Raw genomic sequence first — 19,497 nt, forward strand, 5'->3', positions numbered from 1 at the left:
TCTGCACATGAGAGTAGTTTTAACCACTTGAAGACCTAGGGTTACAATCTGATCTTCATCAGCCCATGCAGAGTCCCACTGAAGGGGGACCCAGGTGACTCAGCTTGATAGTTCGAAGCTTAATTTACTTATACTGTATATGGTGTGTGTGTGTATATATATGTGTGTGTGTGTGTGTATATATGTATATATATGCATGTATGTATTCCACACACACCTATAAACATGCCTGTATATGTATGTGTATATATAGAGAGAGAGAGGGAGAGGCATTTTTATAGGTATGTGTGTACCAGGTCTAGTTTCTAAAAATATGTTTACTGAAGGAATTCCCTCATTTTCAGCCCCCTGGCATTTATATAAATACAGTAACATCCAAGAAAGAAGATTTCCCATTCTAGTGTAAATGCTCATCACCATGGTATCTTTTCAGTGCCTTCCAACAGTACATTACGAAATAGGACTAATACGTCACATACAGTTCTCTCCTCTCCCCAGCAGCAGAATGGATTCAGTGAAGTGTCTTGTTTCAGGTTTTTATTTTGTTTTTATACACAACTAACTGTTGATACTTATGTATGTTAAAGAAGGCAAGCTCAAAAATAGTATTGTCTTGTAGTTAAAGCAGGTGAGGAGGCTTTTGATAGTCCTCAGCTCCTGGGAGGACACCTTTTGCACACTCAAGACTTTTCCTTGAGAACATTCTGATGAGCTTTTCACCATTATGGCAAATTCCATTGTGCCACAGAAGCATAATTGCTGACCAAAGGTGCCTTACCAGCAGTTAAAGTGGTCTTGACATCCTAAGCCTAGGCCACCAAGGCCTTGAGCGTGATCTGATATTTCTCTAAGAAGACGGAGTAGTGTGTGAAGGACAATTTTGTTGTGTTCATTAAATATGCCTGTGTTGCCAGAGAGATTTGCTGCAGAATTCTTCACTAACAGGAATTTCCTAATTGCTGAATGCTTTATGCCCAGGTATCCCATTGCTGTAGTGAGTCCAAGAGGTAACAAAGGGCGCATCTACAGGTCATCATATGGTGATGTTGCTACAGCATAGTACTTCCAGTAGTACTGGTACTTCCTTTTGGAAGGTACTAAAGCATGGCACAGTACGGGTAGGCAGTTACTGTGCTGTGTGCATGGCGCACGGCTAAGTTTCGCTGCTGTCACCACAGCAGCATGCTATACCTGGGGAGTGCACCACTACGCTGACATAGCTGGTGATCACATGCAGATTTGTGATCGCTGCATCACCATACCATGTTGCTATATTGCCGTAGGGCGATGTGTAACCACACCCGAAGGCATGAATAACAGGTTCTGTTACAGTCAGCCTGGATGAGATGGAGTCTTCTAGCCAACTAGAGATAGTAGAAAGTGTATAAATTGTGTAACTACAGTTCCTGGGATTATTTATGTGGAATTCTGTAGCATATTTTTAAATACAGGTGATTAGAAACTGCTGCTAACATTTCAGAAGGTTCAAGGAGAAATGTTTATCCTGATCCTGCATTAACCTGCATACTGTAGTCCAGTGGGGGCCAGACTTTTTGGCAGGCATGCCACAAATTAGTCCCATGCTCTTCCCAAATGCCACTTAAATCTCCTTTCCATCTGATCTGCTGCTCTGCTTCCTGCTCCCTGCCTGGTCTTCTGTTCTGCTTTCTGCCCTATCTGCTGATGTGCTGCCCGTCCCCTCGCAAATCCACCGCGCACACAGAGGCTGTTCATGCAACTTGTGGCACGAGTGCTGCTGGTTGGCCACCTCTAGATGTGCACAGGTATTTGCAAGTCTGGAGAAGGCTACACTGAAATGAGGCATAATCATTTCATGTTCATTCAGAATTAAGCAGCCAAAATATAGATTTTCATCTTAATTTCCTTTGCCATTTCATAATTTAAGTGTCTGGCCTCCTTTTCTTTATTTAGAAATTTTGAAACTGAATGGACAATCCATATTCCATGACAAACTTTTATAGGGTGGGGTGGAACTGGGGAGAAACCTGGACTGTGTATTCCTATAAGTAAACAGTTATGTAACAGATGACACAGTTCAGATTGGGGTCACATTATGCTGGCTCTTGTACAAACACAGAAATGAGATAATCCCTGCCCTATAAATTTTATAATCTGAAAATATAAATAGCCAAAGAACTGGGAATGAAGGTACAGTGTACAGGCATATGAACATAGCAACAAAAAAAAAAGCAAAGTTTTGTTACTTATTGGGGTGACTTTCTTTTAACTGGGACAGAAGTAGGAAAGAAAGTTGCTATGTATACAAACTCTTTCTGCAATACAGGTATTAGAGGGATTCCTACCAACACGCTCTGCCAAAAATGGAGATTGCAGTTTTTCACAGAGTAGCATATATGCTGTAAATTTAGGCTTACCAGGAGCAGTTTTTCACAGAGTAGCATATATGCTGTAAATTTAGGCTTACCAGGAGCAGTTTTTCACAGAGTAGCATATATGCTGTAAATTTAGGCTTACCAGGAGCAGTTTTTCACAGAGTAGCATATATGCTGTAAATTTAGGCTTACCAGGAGCAGTTTTTCACAGAGTAGCATATATGCTGTAAATTTAGGCTTACCAGGAGCAGTTTTTCACAGAGTAGCATATATGCTGTAAATTTAGGCTTACCAGGAGCTTGTGGTTTCTCATGGTAACAAACATCAGTGTACATATTCGCATGCACTGGTTGGGAGCTTAGTGTGTTTCTGAGGTGCTGTACAGTGCATGGAAATGCAAAAAATGCTCACATGCACATTTCCATGTAGCATTTCCAATATTGTTCCTTTTGTCTTTCTGAGAACAAGTCATAAGATACAGGGAAGGAAGGACATAGTCCAGGTTTCTCCTCAGTCACAACCCCACTCCCACCACGCAGAAACGATGTTAAATTACCCCAAGCTTGATCATCACTTAATTCCCCAAAAATGTCAAAAGGAAATGTGGTTAATTGAGCCATTTCAAAATTACAGCTCTGAAGTGAAATCCTGACTACTTGAAGCCAGTGGGAGTTGTGTCGAGAGGGGTCAGGATTTCATCCTGGTGTTCTTTAAAAGAGCTAGTAATGACAGAACAGAAGATAACTATGAATTGCGCTTGCATCAGATTTACTTCTTAAAGCATACAAATAACTCATATTTTATGTGAAATCTTTTAGTTCACACCCAGCTTGAAGCTGGCACTGGGGGAAAACCAGTAGCCTTTTCCTGAGTTACTGTGTGGAAAATCTTTGTTTTGCAAGGAAGACCATAGGACTTGCCACTAAGGGCATTTATAGCCATACTCCATGAGGCAGGGGGGCTCCAATTAACGTGGCTACAAGAGCTGTGCTAATTAAAAGCCCCTGGAGCATCATAGGTATCAGTGTCCCTGTGCTGAAAAATAGCAGTGGGGTGCTTTGAACTAAAGCTCGTTGGAAGAGTAGGTTAGGTTACATAACCATGGTCAACTACCTGTATAGAAGGTTGATAATGCTTTACACATTTCCAAATAGCACTTTTCATCAATAGATCTGAAAATCTATACTGTTGTTTACATTCACAGAAGTTTTGGGCTGGAAGGGACCTTGTGAGATCATTGGGTCCAGTTCCCTTGCTCTGGGCAGGAAAGACTGCTGGGGTCAAACAACCCCAGCCAGGTGTGCATCTAGTCTCCTTTTGAAGATCTCCAAGGTAGGTACCACCCCTGCTGTGAGTCTATTCCAGAGCCTGGTCACATGAACCGTGAAGAAGTTTTTCCTTATGTCCAGTCTGAAACCTTCTAGGAGTTTAATTTTATTACAAAAATCTTGACAGATAAAGTCTGGCCTCTCAACACCAAATTCACTCCTAATATTGAAACAATTCAGATCTATGATCTGAAGTGACATTTACAATATATTGCTTGAACCTTAGCTTCATAACCTCTTTATGCATTGTGGGCAAAGTTCTCTCTAGTGTTATTTCCCCCTTTGACCACATTCATCAATGGCAGAAGTGTAGGATTATGGATGGGATAGAACTCTGCTTCAGTGTCCAATACCAGGAGCATACTTCATTTAATAGGTACATTTTTTCAATTAAGCATAATACCCGATTCCCCCTGACTTACCATGGTACAATCATTTGCACCAGTGAAATGTTCTGATTCGGGAATGTCCGTCACCCATTTTTGTGCTTACTTTGCACAGGTGTAAAAGGCTGTGTGAGGGCAAGACAGGCAGAATAATCAAGGTTGTGGACCTGGAGAAATGGAACTAGAGAGCAACAAAACAAGGAGGTTATCCCAGACCAAGCTGAGGGGTCACTTACAAAAATAACAGCTGGTTGTAGTGTCCAGCTCATGATGCAACTATGACATCTGTTCTATGTGACAAATGACTAACCTGAACTGCTGGTAGAGATTCCTTCAAAACAGACCTGTGATGTTAGATTAAAATGGATATTTTTACCGTGTTTTTTTTCTTTTGGCTGATATTAATGATTATGTTCCTGCCTCCTTTGTAAATGAGTTCCACCTTCTGTCCTGGGGAGGAGAGAAGTTTTTGAACTCTGAAAAACTAATGTGGAATTTTGTGGTAAAATTGCCTCCCTAAATTGGTAAATTTAGGGTTCTGTGTATGTCTGTGTTTAGGCTTCTCTCAGGATGAAGATGACCCAACTTTATAGTCTCCTTGTTTAATTTCCTAATACTAGAAGATGTTCAGGATAATCTTCAGTGATGAAGAATACAGAAAACGAGTAATCACAATATTTTTGTTTTGTTTTTGAGAGGGCCGACTAAACTGATTGAACATCGCACTTTTCCATACTATACAGTTAATATTAAAGATGCTTTTCTATTAGGCTGACCAATCTCTCTCTTTAATCGATCTCAGCCCCCATACTTCATTAAGGACTATCAATTATTTGCACCGAAAGCTTGTAAAGGATAAGCGCTAGTAAAGTTGCCGCAAACCTTGCTAAAACCAGTATCCTTGCCAGTTACTAAGCTAAATTACAGGGAAGTCAGAGGTGGAACTGAAATGTGGGTCTTTCTTGCATTCTGTCAGACAATGTAAGGGCCAACCTACACTACTAAAAAGACTGCTAGCCTACAGGCCCAAGCACTGTTTCTATAACATGATTAGAGAACCTTGTTTTCTTTGCTCATAGGCAATTTATGAAAAAACCTGTTATAACACGAGCATCCCTAATCATGTCAGACACCCATGTAGGTAGCGTGTTTTTTAAAAATTATATAGTCAGAGCCTAAGGGGGAACCTATGTTATCTCATGCCAGCAGACTTATAATGAAGCTGTTAGGGTTTCATGATTTCAGAGAGTAAAATGAAGATGGTAACTAGCATAAGGAGACATGTATGGAGTATAAATCTTTTTTTCCAGGCCAGACTAGGTTCTGTTGGGTCAATTTCACTTTTACTGATACTTTTTCTTGTTTTGATACAGCTGGGAAAACTGAGTACCAGAGAGCAAAAATTACTCTGCTTAGTGTAATAGATACCACAGGCTTCAGTGCAAAATGTTTATCCCATTTTAAACAATGCCACTCAAGTTTTCGTTAGTAACAACTAAAGGTGGAGACAAAAGTGCAGCTCCCAGGTCTAACTCATGGCGACTCACAGAAATCACCATGAGTTAGACTGATCCTCCTGATGGTGGAGGGTGGAGGATCAGCTCCAATCTGGAGCCAATCCAAGGAGAGAGGCTGTATCTTGGGTTATTTCAGCTCTGCGGGAGTGTGTGTGTGGGGTGGGGGGAGGTAGATTGGAGTCTTCCCCCCTCCCCCTTGAGGTGAGCGGTTTTCAGTCCACTGCCCCCCCACTCCTGTAGGACTGAGAAAACCCCAGAAGGGACCTCCCTTCCCTGCTGTCTCCCCCTCCTATCCAGAGACAGCAGCTTGAGCTGGGCTGCTCTTGCAGCGTAGCAGACAGAAATTAATGAAGTCACTCTATTTAGGAGAGGCTTCATTTGAACTCTCATACAATAAGGGTTAATTTGTTGCACAAATCAGAGGGCTCTGCAGCAGTGGTCTTCTGTTTGGGCATGGTTTTAGAGCAACTTCAAGGAGCCAATCATGAGACAAATGTCATTTCTGTCTGCGCCTTAAATCCCAGGTTCAGGAAAGGTACAGTATTACACAAGTACAGACTTGATGTCTTTATTCAAGTGTCTTTTTCATCAATAATAACTCCACTTCAAAATAATCACTTTAGCAATTTATCCATGTGATTTTTTTTTTCAAAGTCCCGCTCCCTTAAAAAAAAAAAAAAAGCTTCCTTATAGATATACATTCTTTTGTCGGTGCAGACCATATTAACAGTCTGGAAGTGTGTTTCTTTTTGTTGCTGCTATAGGACATAATTTGTTCAGTGAATGAAAAACTAAACAATCTAGGATAGCAGCAGATGAAAAGTACAATATGTGGTTTCCAGTCAGTCAGATGAGCTTCATCATTAATACCAAATGGAATACAAAACATTCACATTTCAGTTATTTAAGAAAAACTTGCATTAAATTCCAGGAAAAAAGTGTCTGATAATGAACCCAACACTTTAAAACCATATATATTACAAATTTGATTCAAATCCAGTATCAAGCCAGCAGCATCCTCTTCATTAGCAGTCGTCATTTTGCAACTCTAGCTTTGCAAGCTGGTTCTCAAATTTCTGGATATCTACTCGATGCTTCATTAAGAACTGCCCATTTAAATGAAAGACAGGGATGTCATATTTATATTTATCGTACCATGCTACGTTGTCTGGAAGAGTGATATCCACTTCCTGCAAAATTAACTTTGAAAGGAAAAAAACTAGATGTTACAAACTAGAGGAAATTAGACACTTTGTCATAACACTTTTGTCCGAAAGCAAAATTTGCTCCCAAGTCTGTCACATTTTCATTTGTCTGGATCTCTGCCCATTCACGTTGCATGCAAGTACATGTTTTCAGGGACAAATAGATGTGGTCATATACTTGGATTCTGTACTTCCTGGGCCCCAACATTATCCCCAGATCCACAGTGAGGAACCACCCAAGCACAATCTTGGTCATTCTCATTCTGCTGCTGGCACCCCAATGGGAGATTGTGGGGCCAGATAATATCCCACCCTGCTCAAGTCCCTGACAAAACCTTAAAGGGCCTATTTTTGTAATACCTCATCACCTTACCCTTAAACAGAAAGCAGGAGGGGGACCCACCCACCTTTTGTAGCAACTGTTTTTCAGAGGCTTAAGCAGGGTGGAATAGAAACAGACTTAAGCACATAGGCAGAATTGGAGGCTTAACAGGTGGAACAGGATCGGGCCTTTCATGTTAGCTTGTGGGTTCAGCAGCCAGGGGCTCAAAAACTGGTCAAAGTGCACTCCATGCGGATGCCAGAATATGGTCAAACAGCACAATGCAGAAATGTGACAGGAGGCTAAGCACATTTGAACTGCCACACAATCACTTTGCTGCAAACTGCATTGTAAGCCTCAGAAATATGTACGTATTATAGAAGCAGCTATTGTTAAAACTTCTGCAACACTGTATACACACTGGTTTACTTTCTAACATCTACTTGGGCCACAGAATCTGAAAATGCTTTTGGATAATGAGTTTTATGGAAATCAGTGCTGAAATTTTCTTGAAGAGGTTGTCCATGAAAGAACAATGGATACAAAGAAATCAAAGCAATTTCTTTTTACAAAGGAAGGATCCTGATTAACTATTCATTCCATATATAATATATACAGTATTGTATTACATTACCCTGTTTTTGTATGGCTCAAGCACTTCTTTTGCTTCATCACACAAAGGACATGGTTTCTAAAGGAAAATAGTCAGGTTAATTTTAAAAAGAAGCAGTAAAACATGAAGATTATTGTTCTATCACTTAACATACTAAGGAAAAAGCCACCACATCCAAATGTTGGCTCCTTGCCAATGACACATTGCTTTCAAAATATTTTTCCTCACCAGTGCAGTGTGAATTGAAATAGTCAATGATTTTTAAAAAAAATATATAATGTAAGCAATAAAGGGGACATTTTATTTGTTGGACAATTCATGCCTTTAGGATTTTTGTTGCCATTAATTTGTGATCACAATGAAAATATTTTTGAAATTCAAAATCTGATGCAGTGGTGCAGTTTTGAAGGCAAGCTATTGTCATGATCTAAGAGTTAATTCGACTGTGAGTTATGCTAAGGTATATCTGAAAAGCTGATTTCTATGAAGTCACTCCACATACACATCAGTATTCCTTGCAATGGATCTTGGGCTGCAGTAACGCAATATATGTAGGGAGGAAAAATGATAACTCTATCTTTCTGCCATGAAACATCTTCACAGTCAGATGATGCCGATTCCTTCTTTCTTTCCAAAGCTTTCTTAGGACTTTTCTATATAGGGATTTATTCTGAAATAGCTCTTCCCTATTACCTGATTCCCTGTATGGATATACTTATTCTGGAATAAGTTTGTCTATATGGAAGAGAATACATCAGGAACTACTGTCCCACTTTTAACTGCTGTACTTACTCAAATCCAAGGTAAGGTTTTATGATTTTCCAAAAGCTAATTGCTGTGGAGTCATTTTAAATACAAAGTTGACCTAGATTTGAGTAAATAGGGTAATACTCTTAATTCAAATTATGTTTCCCTTATAGACAAATATTGAATGTTTGAAACCTCATGCCAAGTGCTAAGGAACAAGCAGCTTGTGGTTTTCCTGTTTTTGTTTGTAACTTTTGAAAGAGCCGAAGAATGAGGGTGAGCCCAGGGTGTGTCTGGTCAGCCCGCCTCATTTACCCAAAATTATGCTCCATGTAATGGAGAGGATGCTGTAAACTAAAGCCAGGACATTCTAGAATCTATTGGTTTTCTCAGCTAGTTTTGCAGGAAGTCCTAAGGCAGCAAAATGGGCCAGATAAGCTGGTAAGTGCAAAAAGCCAGATAAAGCAGCAGCACTTCTCCCTTACTTAGGGCACATATTAGCAGGCAAGCTGCCACGGTGTATCTGGCACTGGTTTAAAATCAGCTTTAGTTAAACGTGCAGCTTTGGGTGCAGTTATTTTTATCAGCGTAGACCTGTTTAGCCTGTATGCTACCAGGCACAAGCTAAAATAACAACTGGGCTTCAACTGGCATAAAAGCATCTGCACACACAGCACCACCAGTCTAGATATCCAATTCAGAATTGCACCTCTAGGTAAACCGAGACAGCCGTTCGTGTCAACCCCGCCTTCCGCTCTCTTGTTTGTCTGTTTGCTTTCTTTCTTTAAATTCACACCTTTCAGTCAGTGTTCAAATCTGCCTCTGGATACTTACTTTAAATGTTTTCTGATTGAACTAAAATTCAGCAAGGCAAACTTGCATTGAGGTAAGTAAGTAAGGGAGAGAATTAAAAACTACTTAGTTATTTTAGTTCAAGCTTGTGTGCATAAGCCCCGTACAACAAAGCAAGTCACTCTATTCCTTTACCGGTGCCAACATTCATTTCCAGCGGGAACTCCTCCCAGAAATAATTGTGGGCTTTGATTACTCAAGAATCTCAGCAAACAGGCCTTAAATTGCTTTCATGGGACATTCAGCAGTTTACATATACGTCACAGTACACTACAGCTGTATCAGCAAAATCCCCTCATGGAGGTGAAGCTGGTATCATCAAAGGAGTTGTTATGACAATTTAGTTAAACTACCTCCCCAGATGACATAAGCTGTAACCGCTAAATGTCTCTTGACAGCATAAATTACATCTGTATGCAGGGAGGGGTGACCATAGCTCTTAGGGATGTGATTTCCTTCCCCTTTCTTCTCCCCCCACCCTCCAATCAGTGTAGCTCTGATGGCAAAACTTTGCAGTGTAGACCCAAATAAATGTCTTTCCAAAAGTTCCCAATTGTCTAGGCCTCCACAGGAATTCTGTTTTCTTACAGAAGGAATATTTAGACCTGCTGGGTAACACAAACAGCTGAAAAGACAGTTTTATTTGTACAACTAATTCTCACTTACACTGTAGTCTTATTCACTCTTCTCACTTAAAAAATAACCAAGCCCTGAGTGAATGGTTACAAGCTGAGAGTACAAATCTGTGCATTATAAGCAGCCTGCATCATAAGCAGTGATACAAGATATAAAAGACACTTTAACATAAGACTGTGTTCAACAAAACAGGCCAGTTCAGAAAACTATTTCAACTTTGCCATCAGAAATGTGTTTGTCATGATTTCATACTGCTTACAAAGCTATAAGCACAAAAGACACATAAAAGAGTCTTTTCCAGTTATTAACTTCTAAAACTAATCTCATTACTCCCTAAATTATTGCCTTTTGCATTATGAACAACTTGGTGTTGAATCAGCTGGTGGAAATAGAGCTGGGCCTTTAAAACGTGTTGCTTCACATAATGCACATTCCATTGATGAACAACTGCTGATATTTGTTTGAGGCTGTTATCTCTGCAATGCAGTTTTAACATTTTTTCCAGCTATGAACAGAAAAACAAACAAATGTCATAGTGAGACAGCATGTATAATGGAGTTACAAAACCCCACCTTGGGACAGAGAACTTGAGACTGCTCAGATAGTAGTCCCTTTAAGACTTGGGCTGCTGACCATTTCTGGCTCCATCTCCCTGGGAATATAAAGGCTGTAAACTGGGATTGCAGAGTTAGCCTGGGCTGGAAAACTGAAGCAGTAGGAGCTTGTCTGGATGGCCACCCTCATGCTCAACCTATTCTAACAGGGAAAATGTTTTCCCAGAGGAACCATGTTGAAGGTTTAGGGATGGTTTAGCTGCTTCTGTGATGCAGAGAGATGCGAACCTGGAAAGGGGTGAAAGAGTACTGATCTTGGAGATCTGAGGTGGGAAGAGGCCCTGGGAATCTGAGAGAGAGTTCAGTAAAGCCTTCTGGGCCAATACTCAAAGTTGTACAAGGTCCTGGGCTGGTATGTGAAGGAACAGAGTAAGCCTGAATTCCCATTTTGCTTTCTCATGGCAAAAAGGATCAAAGGAGCCCCTGCAGACAAATTAGTAACTGTGAGAGAGGGACAACTGAAGTAACTGTGCTTACATCCCAAACTGAGTGAGAAGTGCAGAAAGGCACTTGCAGAAATCCCACTGAACCCTTCAGAAGAACTGGAGCTTCATTTAGTGCCCTTGGCTAAAGTTTTTCCTTCTCCCCACCTTCTTTATGGTTTGATGGCTATACTTATAACAACTGCATGCACACAGTCTGCAAAGTGCTCTTAATTGAAAGTTGCTTAAGCATATACTATTGTGTATTTGGACAAAAAGCACGAGTGTCATTTGATTGGGGGAAGGGAACTACAGTTTAAAGTTGGTTCTGTGGTAGGGGCTATTCAGGTTCTCTCCCTTAAGCCGCCTAGCCACGTTTACAGCTCCGGGTATGGACTTGCACGCTCCTGGTGCGTCAGATACATCCATGAAGAAAGAAGTGTTGAGTCTTCAAGGCAAGCAACTAGAACAAAGGATTGTTTTTACTTATAAGCTACATATAATGCCTATGGAGTCACTCAGATGCAATAATCCTACAACTCCATCTTGTTTGAGTTCTACAGTCACAGTCAGAGCAGAACCACATTGTGAGGTCTCATTCAAAAGACACCCACAAAATGAATTGCACAGTACTAAATTAATTAATTTTCTTCCAAAAAAACACGGCCTGACCTATTCCTCTGGGGTGTATTTAAACCTGCAATTCCTGGAAATTGAAGTACAAGTAACCCTCACCATTCACAGGGGGATACATTCTCATATCCCCCATGAATGGCGAAATCTGCAAATAAGCGAAATGGCGAAAACCCCCAGTGGCTGGGGGAGGGGGGCAGGGCACAGCTTCGGCAGCGGGAGCACTGCAGCAGCAAGTGCGGAGCTCCCGAGGAGCTTCTGTAAGTGTAGAAAGTGTATTTAAAATGTGGGTTTGGCATTTTTCGGAATATTTGAAACCGCAAATGCCGAACCTGTGAATAGCAAGGATTTCCTGTACTTCAAAGCTGATGTTTTAAAATGCTCAGGCTTTGTTCCATAAACCAGTGGCACCAAACTCACTTGATCCCAGGCTGGATCAGAACTATGGGGTTCCCTGCAGACCAGATCTGGACCCACCGCTGGCAGTAGGTAAGCAGTGCTAGGGAACGGTGGGTGTTACAAGTTGCATGCCCTACTACTGCCAAAATGTATTCCCAATGGGGCTCCATACCCTGGAATTCAGTGGTGGGCCCTGTAGGTGGATGACACTAATCTGTTGGTCAAATGTTTGCAATGAACTAACTTACCTTGGTGAACAAAGTTAAGACTGGTGTATTTGTACTGGCTGCACAAAGTTGTCTCCATAGCAGATTAGGAGAATATCTTGCCAGCTGCACTGCTGTGCTCCGAAACCAAAGCATCTTTACCTATTGAAAATAATAACAAAAATTTACCATTTAATTATTTACTATAAGATAAAGCTCAGAAAATGCTATAAAGTTGAAATGGTGCTCCAGTAACTTGCGGGATACAAATGCAATCAAACCAGTTTCATAGCACTTATGTGTTCAGTCTTGACATGTTAATCTGGAAAAGACTTACTATGCAGCACGCATCATAACAATTTAATGTACTTCAAGAATGTCTGTTTAAAATTTAGATTATACTTTCTTGCTGAAATGCTTTGTTTAAATTCTCTAACACAAATGCTAGCATAAATATACTACACTACCTCAACTAGACACATACCAGTAAAAACTACACAAAACTAACAGAATGCAATGTATTGAGCTTTGAACCACTGCAATCTTGCTGCATTGCTTGACATAAAATATTTTACTTACTCAAAATTATTCCATCAAACAACTTGTTTTGTACCTACTCAGAACATAAAAATAATGCTTCCTGCAGCAACTAAAAAGGGAAAAAAAAAGACTGCAGACAAGATGATTTAATATTGTGGTATTAAAAGCAAATGAATTACCCAGAAATCCTTTATGCAACAGCAAATTAATTTATAAAAGATGCTGATGAATTTGAGGTTCATTTGGAGCTCTCTCATATGAATTTAGTGTTAAGGACTGAAATCTTTTGTCCGTAGAAGAGCATTAGCAACAACAGTGCTTCCTCCATAATAGCCCACAAATGAGCTTTAATGTTGGTTTGTCAGGATAACTTCTAGAGTCCAAAGACTATTTTAATCTCCCTGCCTATTCATTCTTTGACCCTTTTGCTGAGACAATCATCAAAGGTGTCAGCTGTGATTGTGTTTATTGTGCTCACTGGGACTCCCAGCTCCTCTCTATGAAGAGCTAAATTCTACAGCTTCTACTGGATAGCTATAGTTAGAACAATATCAGCTCCATCACTCTGGCTGCACTGGCAGAGACCTGGTTTATAGGGCATATGTGTTGTGTTGCTTTTTTGGGGGCAGAGGTAGGAGGAAAAGGTGACTAGAGTGAGGCAGGAGGTAAGGCAGGGTGGCATGTTAAAGACTAACTGGTCAGAGGGACACAAACTTTAACAGGTGAAAGCCTATTTCAACAGATGCTAAGAATAGAGTGAGAGAGGGAGATGGCCTGCCATGCTTCCAGGAGAGTTTTCAGTAGAAAATGCAACTTCCATGTTTTGAAACATCTGCTAAAATAAAAGTTCTTGCATCTATTGTGCTAAATTACAACCATACCAAAGTGGTGACGTATAACTTGGGCTCTGTACACATGTTCAGATAATCTGGGAGAATTTCCCCAAGTTTGTTTCCTAGTAGAAAAACTTACCCAGAGACGCCTGAACAGACACTCAAATGCTGAGCACTTGAAAAGCAGGGAGCTTGCAGTACACAAGTGGCACAGTCAGGGGACCCCTGTGCACACATCTCGGCATGCTCTGTAGACTCCCTCAATCTGCCTTGAGGCACATGGCAGCAGTGTATAAGGCAGCCCTGATCAGCTGACCTAGACAACTCAGTCAGCTTATGTCTCACCGCAGCACAATGTGGGATTGTGAAGGAAGCATGTTCTTGGAACTTCATGGTAACAGAAAGGATACAACTGAGAACCTGCTGGTCTATCAGTTCCTTCCAACTGAGTTAAAGCTGAATGTCTGTTACCAGTAAAGAATATATGGAACACAGTCGAGCATCTGTTACCATCCAGGATAAGAATGGTACCACCTTGAGTGAAGCAGCCAAGTGCTGGCTGAGCGATACACTGTCTCCTGAGGGGGGTTGTAGCAACACCTTCAGCTGCTGAAAGACTACAATATGGCTTCTTTCAAAAGAGAACATGTATAGATATTTACTTTCCTTGGAGTGATTTAATCTTGGTTGTTCCCAGATTTTTTTTTTCCTGGGACAGCCATTTTTGCTCTTGGAGAAAAATCCTGAACATCTCTATGCTCATGGTTTCTCCTGGGAGAGCACTGACTGCCCCAGGAGAAACTGCCTATATGTGGCTTTGATGGCCACTTTTCAGATGTGAGAAAAGTACCTGCTTTTGTAAGTAATGACATAAAAATAGTCATTTGAAATGGAATACATTGTAATGAGCAGGTGGCAGCTTTCTTATCCTGGATGACTGTATCCAGCTCCTTGACTATATTCCATGTGCTCTTTACTGGTAACAAACATTCACCTTGAACTCAGGAAGGAACTGGCTGAGCAGCAGGTTCTGTGTTGTAGCTTTGCTGTTGCCATGAAGTTCCAGGTGACTGTTATGCCAGCACTGTGAAACACTTAGGCAGTCAGACTTGGTTTAGCCAGGTGGAAACCTATTTGATTTAGATGGGGTTTTGCATACTAAATATAGAGATCAGCTTGAAAGCTTCGCAAAAAAATGTAAATCTGCTTGACAATAAGTGGCCTCAGTAGTCATTTATAGAAATATTTATGTCCATAATCACAAAGAAAAGCTGACCAAGACCAGATGTGTTTTCGCGTGACAAAAATGTAGCTTGTGGGCCTGCTTGCATCCAAGATAAAAATGTCAAAATAAACAGAGTTGATATTTATTTAAAACTTGGCAGAATATTTTGCTGCCAACCCAGCAGGCAAAAAGTGTGATTTAAACCTTCCCCCCAGAAACAAACCCTGTTAAAAATCCTTTGTCTTGTTTTTTTCCCCTCTGTATGTTTAAACTTCAAGCAGACACTCTTTGGAATTCAGAAGCAGACCTTCATCACCCAGAACTACTCTTGAGACCAATGATATGCTATGTTGCCAGGGTCACAAAGCTATAGGCTGCAACAGCTACATGAGAATGGGATGCTACGGAAATCTTATGTACAAATCAAATATACTGCACAGACCTAAGATACGTCATTATCTACTTAACAGATAGTAGATATATCATGGAATTCTCGGGTGATTTTTAACCTTTATATTGGAAATCATATTTCTATTCAAGATGCCTAGCATGGGATTTACACTCTCTATGACTTAGAACCTCAGACTTCAATTTAAGTACCTGTTTGAAGGGAGCTATTGACAGGGGAGCTGTATCCTAATCACACTGATATAAACCGGGACAAATACCTTTAAAGCCAAAAGCCCCAATCTTGGTCCAATGTTCTAACCATTCTGTTTTGTTCACTGGCATAAAACAGTCTGGCAGATTGAACTGCTGGAGCATCTCCCTGTATGGGAGATGTCATCAGACACTGCACAACTGTTACAGCACAGTAGGTACAGTCTGGAGTCCCTTATGCTCCAGAACAGCAGCTCGGGGAAAGTAGTGCAAAGCAGAACAGTTGCCCTAAGTAATGGTGGGAATTGGGCCTAGCACAGAGCATCCTCAGGACTATGCCAGATTCTCAACTGTTCTGGAGGCTTTTAGTGTTTCTGAGATCTAACAAGTCCCTGCTCTTCCATTTGGTTAAATTTAAGGGGGGTGGGGGAAGAGATTTTGGGATAAAATAGAAACCCCACTGTAAGTATCTGATATACTTACATGCCACAGAAATACAGGAGGATGTAAAGTCTGGCTTCTGTCTGCAACAATAAAACTCATGTCTCCCCAGCACTGACACCTACTGTCAGGCTGATTCATGCAAGAAGCCCAGGTAAACTATGAGTACCATTTGTGATCTGCAGTTGTGCCTAAAACACCCAGATTCCAAGCGGCCCATCTAGCTGGATCTGCACAAAGCTAAGGTTTCTCAGATGAAACAGCCCAATCTTTGCTGATTCTTCCCGTTTATTTCTTCCTTTAACAAGAAAGAAAAGGAAATGTTGCACAGATGCCCTGCAGCTTTCACGCCATGTGGGAGAAATCTGTGGCATTCCTATGTTTTTGTTATGAGGAAATTAAACTGCTAACAATTAGTGCAAAACCTTTGATAGTCATTCTAGAAATCCTTTTCCCCCCATGAAGTTTTAGAGGCTCAGTAAAATGTACACAGGAAGCAAGTGAACTTGCTAATTCCAAAAGGTACCTCTCATCCTGCCCAACCCCACTTTTTTCTACCTACAGTAAAGAGATGGTAGTAATTTAACAAATATCTTTTAAACGACTAAAGTTGGCCAACGCTGTGTTCTGGGAGACCAAATTGCACTAATCTCCAATAAACAGAATATCAGTTAATAAATTCTGGTTTTCACCAACAAAAAAGTGATACTGAAAATGTTTTATTTAGATTAACTGTTTGTAAACCTAAAGCAGAGTTAAGCATGGTTGCTTTTTCAATTGTGTATTTTTAATGACATTTTTTCTTTAATGATCTCAGCTTCACATCACACATATTCTATCTGTGGTTCTGGATGAATTGTCCAAATAGTAATGAATCTATTGTGACCTGAACAACAAGATCCAATGCTTTGTGATTCACCATAGATTTTAGCTAAAGTCTTATTATGTCTATGAATGTACTGTTGTAATTGAACACACACACACACTTTTATTTTTTTGCAATCTACAGATTCTAATTTAGGCCAGGGATCCCAAGACATTTGACAAAATAACCATAATTATTTTTGGACAAATCACTTCAAGTGTTTTATAACACCTTAGGAACCTGAAAGCTATTCTATATTTGCATAAAATGGAGCATGTGATAGTTCTTTACAGATTTTCCCACTACATAATTGTTAAAAAAAACTATTATACCATGGAGAATATATTCTTTTGATCCACAGGTTGAAGATCAAATGTAAAGATCTAGAAGACTAGATGTGGGGAGGAAGACTCCAACTATACGACGATGACAGAGTGCAGTCACTGAATGCAAGAACAGAGATGGGCAGCTCCTCTTCTATCAGAAGTCTGCATAGTCTCCTGTTCCAACCTAACTTTGGTAGCAAATAAAAATGAGTTTTTCTGCCTGTCTGTCTAGTCCTGCTTATAGGATATTTAGTAGGCATATGCTGACATGAAGAATAAATATTTTTTCCACTGTTCCCCAGCCCCAAAAAAGGATCCAGGAGTGCCTGGATATGGAAACCAGTGTCCAACAACTGCAGTTCCAACATAACAGCTGTGGACTCTCAGCCACAAGAGCACAAGCTACACATGCAAATAAAAGCTGGATAAAAAACAGCTATAAAGTTATTACATATTTTCCAGCATTAACTTTATAGCAGTTGTTCCTTTTTAAGGCACAACTTTTTAATTTGTATATGTAGTTAGTCTAAATTAATTGTGCAATAAACCAGGTAATAGTATAGTAGATACAATGTGTAGAAGGGGCCAAAGTGTTGGTAGGGTATCTTAAGGGAATTTCCCAGGAGTTCCTGTGTGCCAAGCTCAGATGTTCAGCATCTATTTGAGTGGGGTGTGCGTGTGCGTGCGTGCGTGTGTGCATTGACGGGCATGGGAAGCCTTCCTTGCTTTCCTTTTCGTTCCACAACAATCTCCTTTCTAGTTGGTGAGAACCAAAGGAGAATTTCTTCCACGCTATGTATGTCTCCTTCTTCAACCCCAGTTCTAAGGGGTTGCCTTAGGGTTACTGCACAGTAAGACCAGCAAAACCATCTCTCTGAAATTAATTACCAGTCTAAGGTATTCTGGAAATTTTAAACAAATGTTAAATATCTTCTTTAAAATGACCCTAGACATAGCACAATTCATAAAGTCTTGAAGTAGCATTCTTTTTTTCCAAGGACACATAGCAAATTAGAAAAAAAAAAAAAAAAGATTCTTCATATCAATTTGTTTACACACATGTTGTTGTAACGCACTTTTGATACCTACTTCAATGGAGAATGTTAAATATCAGTGCACGGTCTATTAATATCCCCCAATGTATCAGGACTAACTCTCTTTTACCCACCCCCAAAACTGGAGAAACTCTACAGTGCCACTACACTCCACTCTCTAGATCAGTGCTTCTCAAAGTGGTGGTTCGCGGACCGCTGCCGGTCCGCAGCAAGTTGCCAGGAAAGAAAGAAATATATTTTCAGAAGCATAACACTGATATGTCATAGTGCCACAGTTTGTATGTTCCAACACTCCAGGTGATGTCATGTCGTGTGACTTGAGGAAAGAGAAAGAAACAGCTGGTCGTGCATTTGTGTAGCACTGTCACACGCAGGTGCTGCCACCGGCTGAACTGGGCACTGGTCCCTGGCCCACTGGAAAAAAAACTGCCAGTTCGCCACATCAGATAGTTTGAGAAGCACTGCTCTAGATGACACTATGAGCACACTGCATCCTATACCCACCAGGGGGCTTCTGGAACACCACCGTGCCCGCAACACACAAGGCGAACAGGCCCACGTATTTGTATATATCAGTTATGGATTACGGTGCATACACTTTACATCAGGAAGGCAAATGCACATTACTGTTGTATTTTAAAAAAACCACTTGGCTACTGTATAAATCAGATTCAACATCTCATATTTATGTTAATGAATGCCCTATCACTTATCTCAGGTGACTCGCAGCACCCTTGGTGATTTCTACCCCATTCCTGGAGGCACCAGGGGGACAGGCAACCCTACTGCGTGCATGCAAGCAAACACGGTGCCCAGAAATTACCCACATGCCCTCCTCGGTGGGGATTTTTGGCCTCTTGAGCCCATGCCCCTTTCTCCAGGATCAGCCTTATAATAATAATTAGGTCCTCTTGATTTGATACCATACAAGCAGGGCATGCGCAGCCAAACTAGGAGAACTTTCCTGAGCGCTTGCACCGCACCACACAGGAAGCTACAACCGGGACTCGAACCCGCCTCCCCACTGCTTCAGACAGCCCCGCGTGCCAGCCTGCACCAACCTGGGCATCACGACACTCACTCCCTCCGGCAGCACATGAGAGAAGGGGAAGGGGGAGGGGGAGGGGGAGGGGGAGAGGGAGGCAGCTGCTGCTGGGGCCACCGCTTCCGGGTTCCGCGTTTGCAGCGCCAGTCGCGTCGCCCGCCCCACAGCGCCCACTGTTGGCGCCGCGCGGCACAACAGCGCTTCTGTGCGGGCGGCTGGGAGCCGTGCCTCACCTTTGTGACGTAGTCGCTGGAGCCTTTCTCCGCCCTTTGTGACGTGGGCGCTGGGTTCTGTTCCCTTGCTACTGTGGGGTGCGGAGGCACCCTCGTAGGA

At 41.3% G+C, this 19,497-nt stretch overlaps 1 protein-coding gene and 1 long non-coding RNA gene across 2 annotated transcripts; one reads left to right on the forward strand and one right to left on the reverse strand.

Moving 5' to 3' along the window:
• The first annotated feature begins 3,653 nt into the window (after positions 1-3,653).
• Positions 3,654-4,443, forward strand: LOC109297212. Its single transcript, XR_002097243.1, has 2 exons — positions 3,654-3,686; positions 4,184-4,443. It is a non-coding gene; the product is annotated as an uncharacterized LOC109297212 (long non-coding RNA).
• A 1,694-nt stretch (positions 4,444-6,137) lies between these two features.
• Positions 6,138-19,249, reverse strand: CUNH5orf63 (chromosome unknown C5orf63 homolog). Its single transcript, XM_019516854.1, has 4 exons — positions 19,181-19,249; positions 12,277-12,396; positions 7,747-7,803; positions 6,138-6,787 (listed from the first exon to the last, which is right to left on the reverse strand). Exons 2-4 carry the CDS (start codon positions 12,388-12,390, stop codon positions 6,611-6,613), a joined length of 348 nt encoding a protein of 115 aa, XP_019372399.1. The 5' UTR covers positions 12,391-12,396; positions 19,181-19,249; the 3' UTR covers positions 6,138-6,610.
• Positions 19,250-19,497: the final 248 nt, after the last annotated feature.

The sequence above is a fragment of the Gavialis gangeticus genome, unplaced genomic scaffold (assembly GCF_001723915.1).
Source record: "Gavialis gangeticus isolate Ggan-Ray unplaced genomic scaffold, GavGan_comp1, whole genome shotgun sequence".
Lineage (NCBI taxonomy): Eukaryota > Metazoa > Chordata > Crocodylia > Gavialidae > Gavialis > Gavialis gangeticus.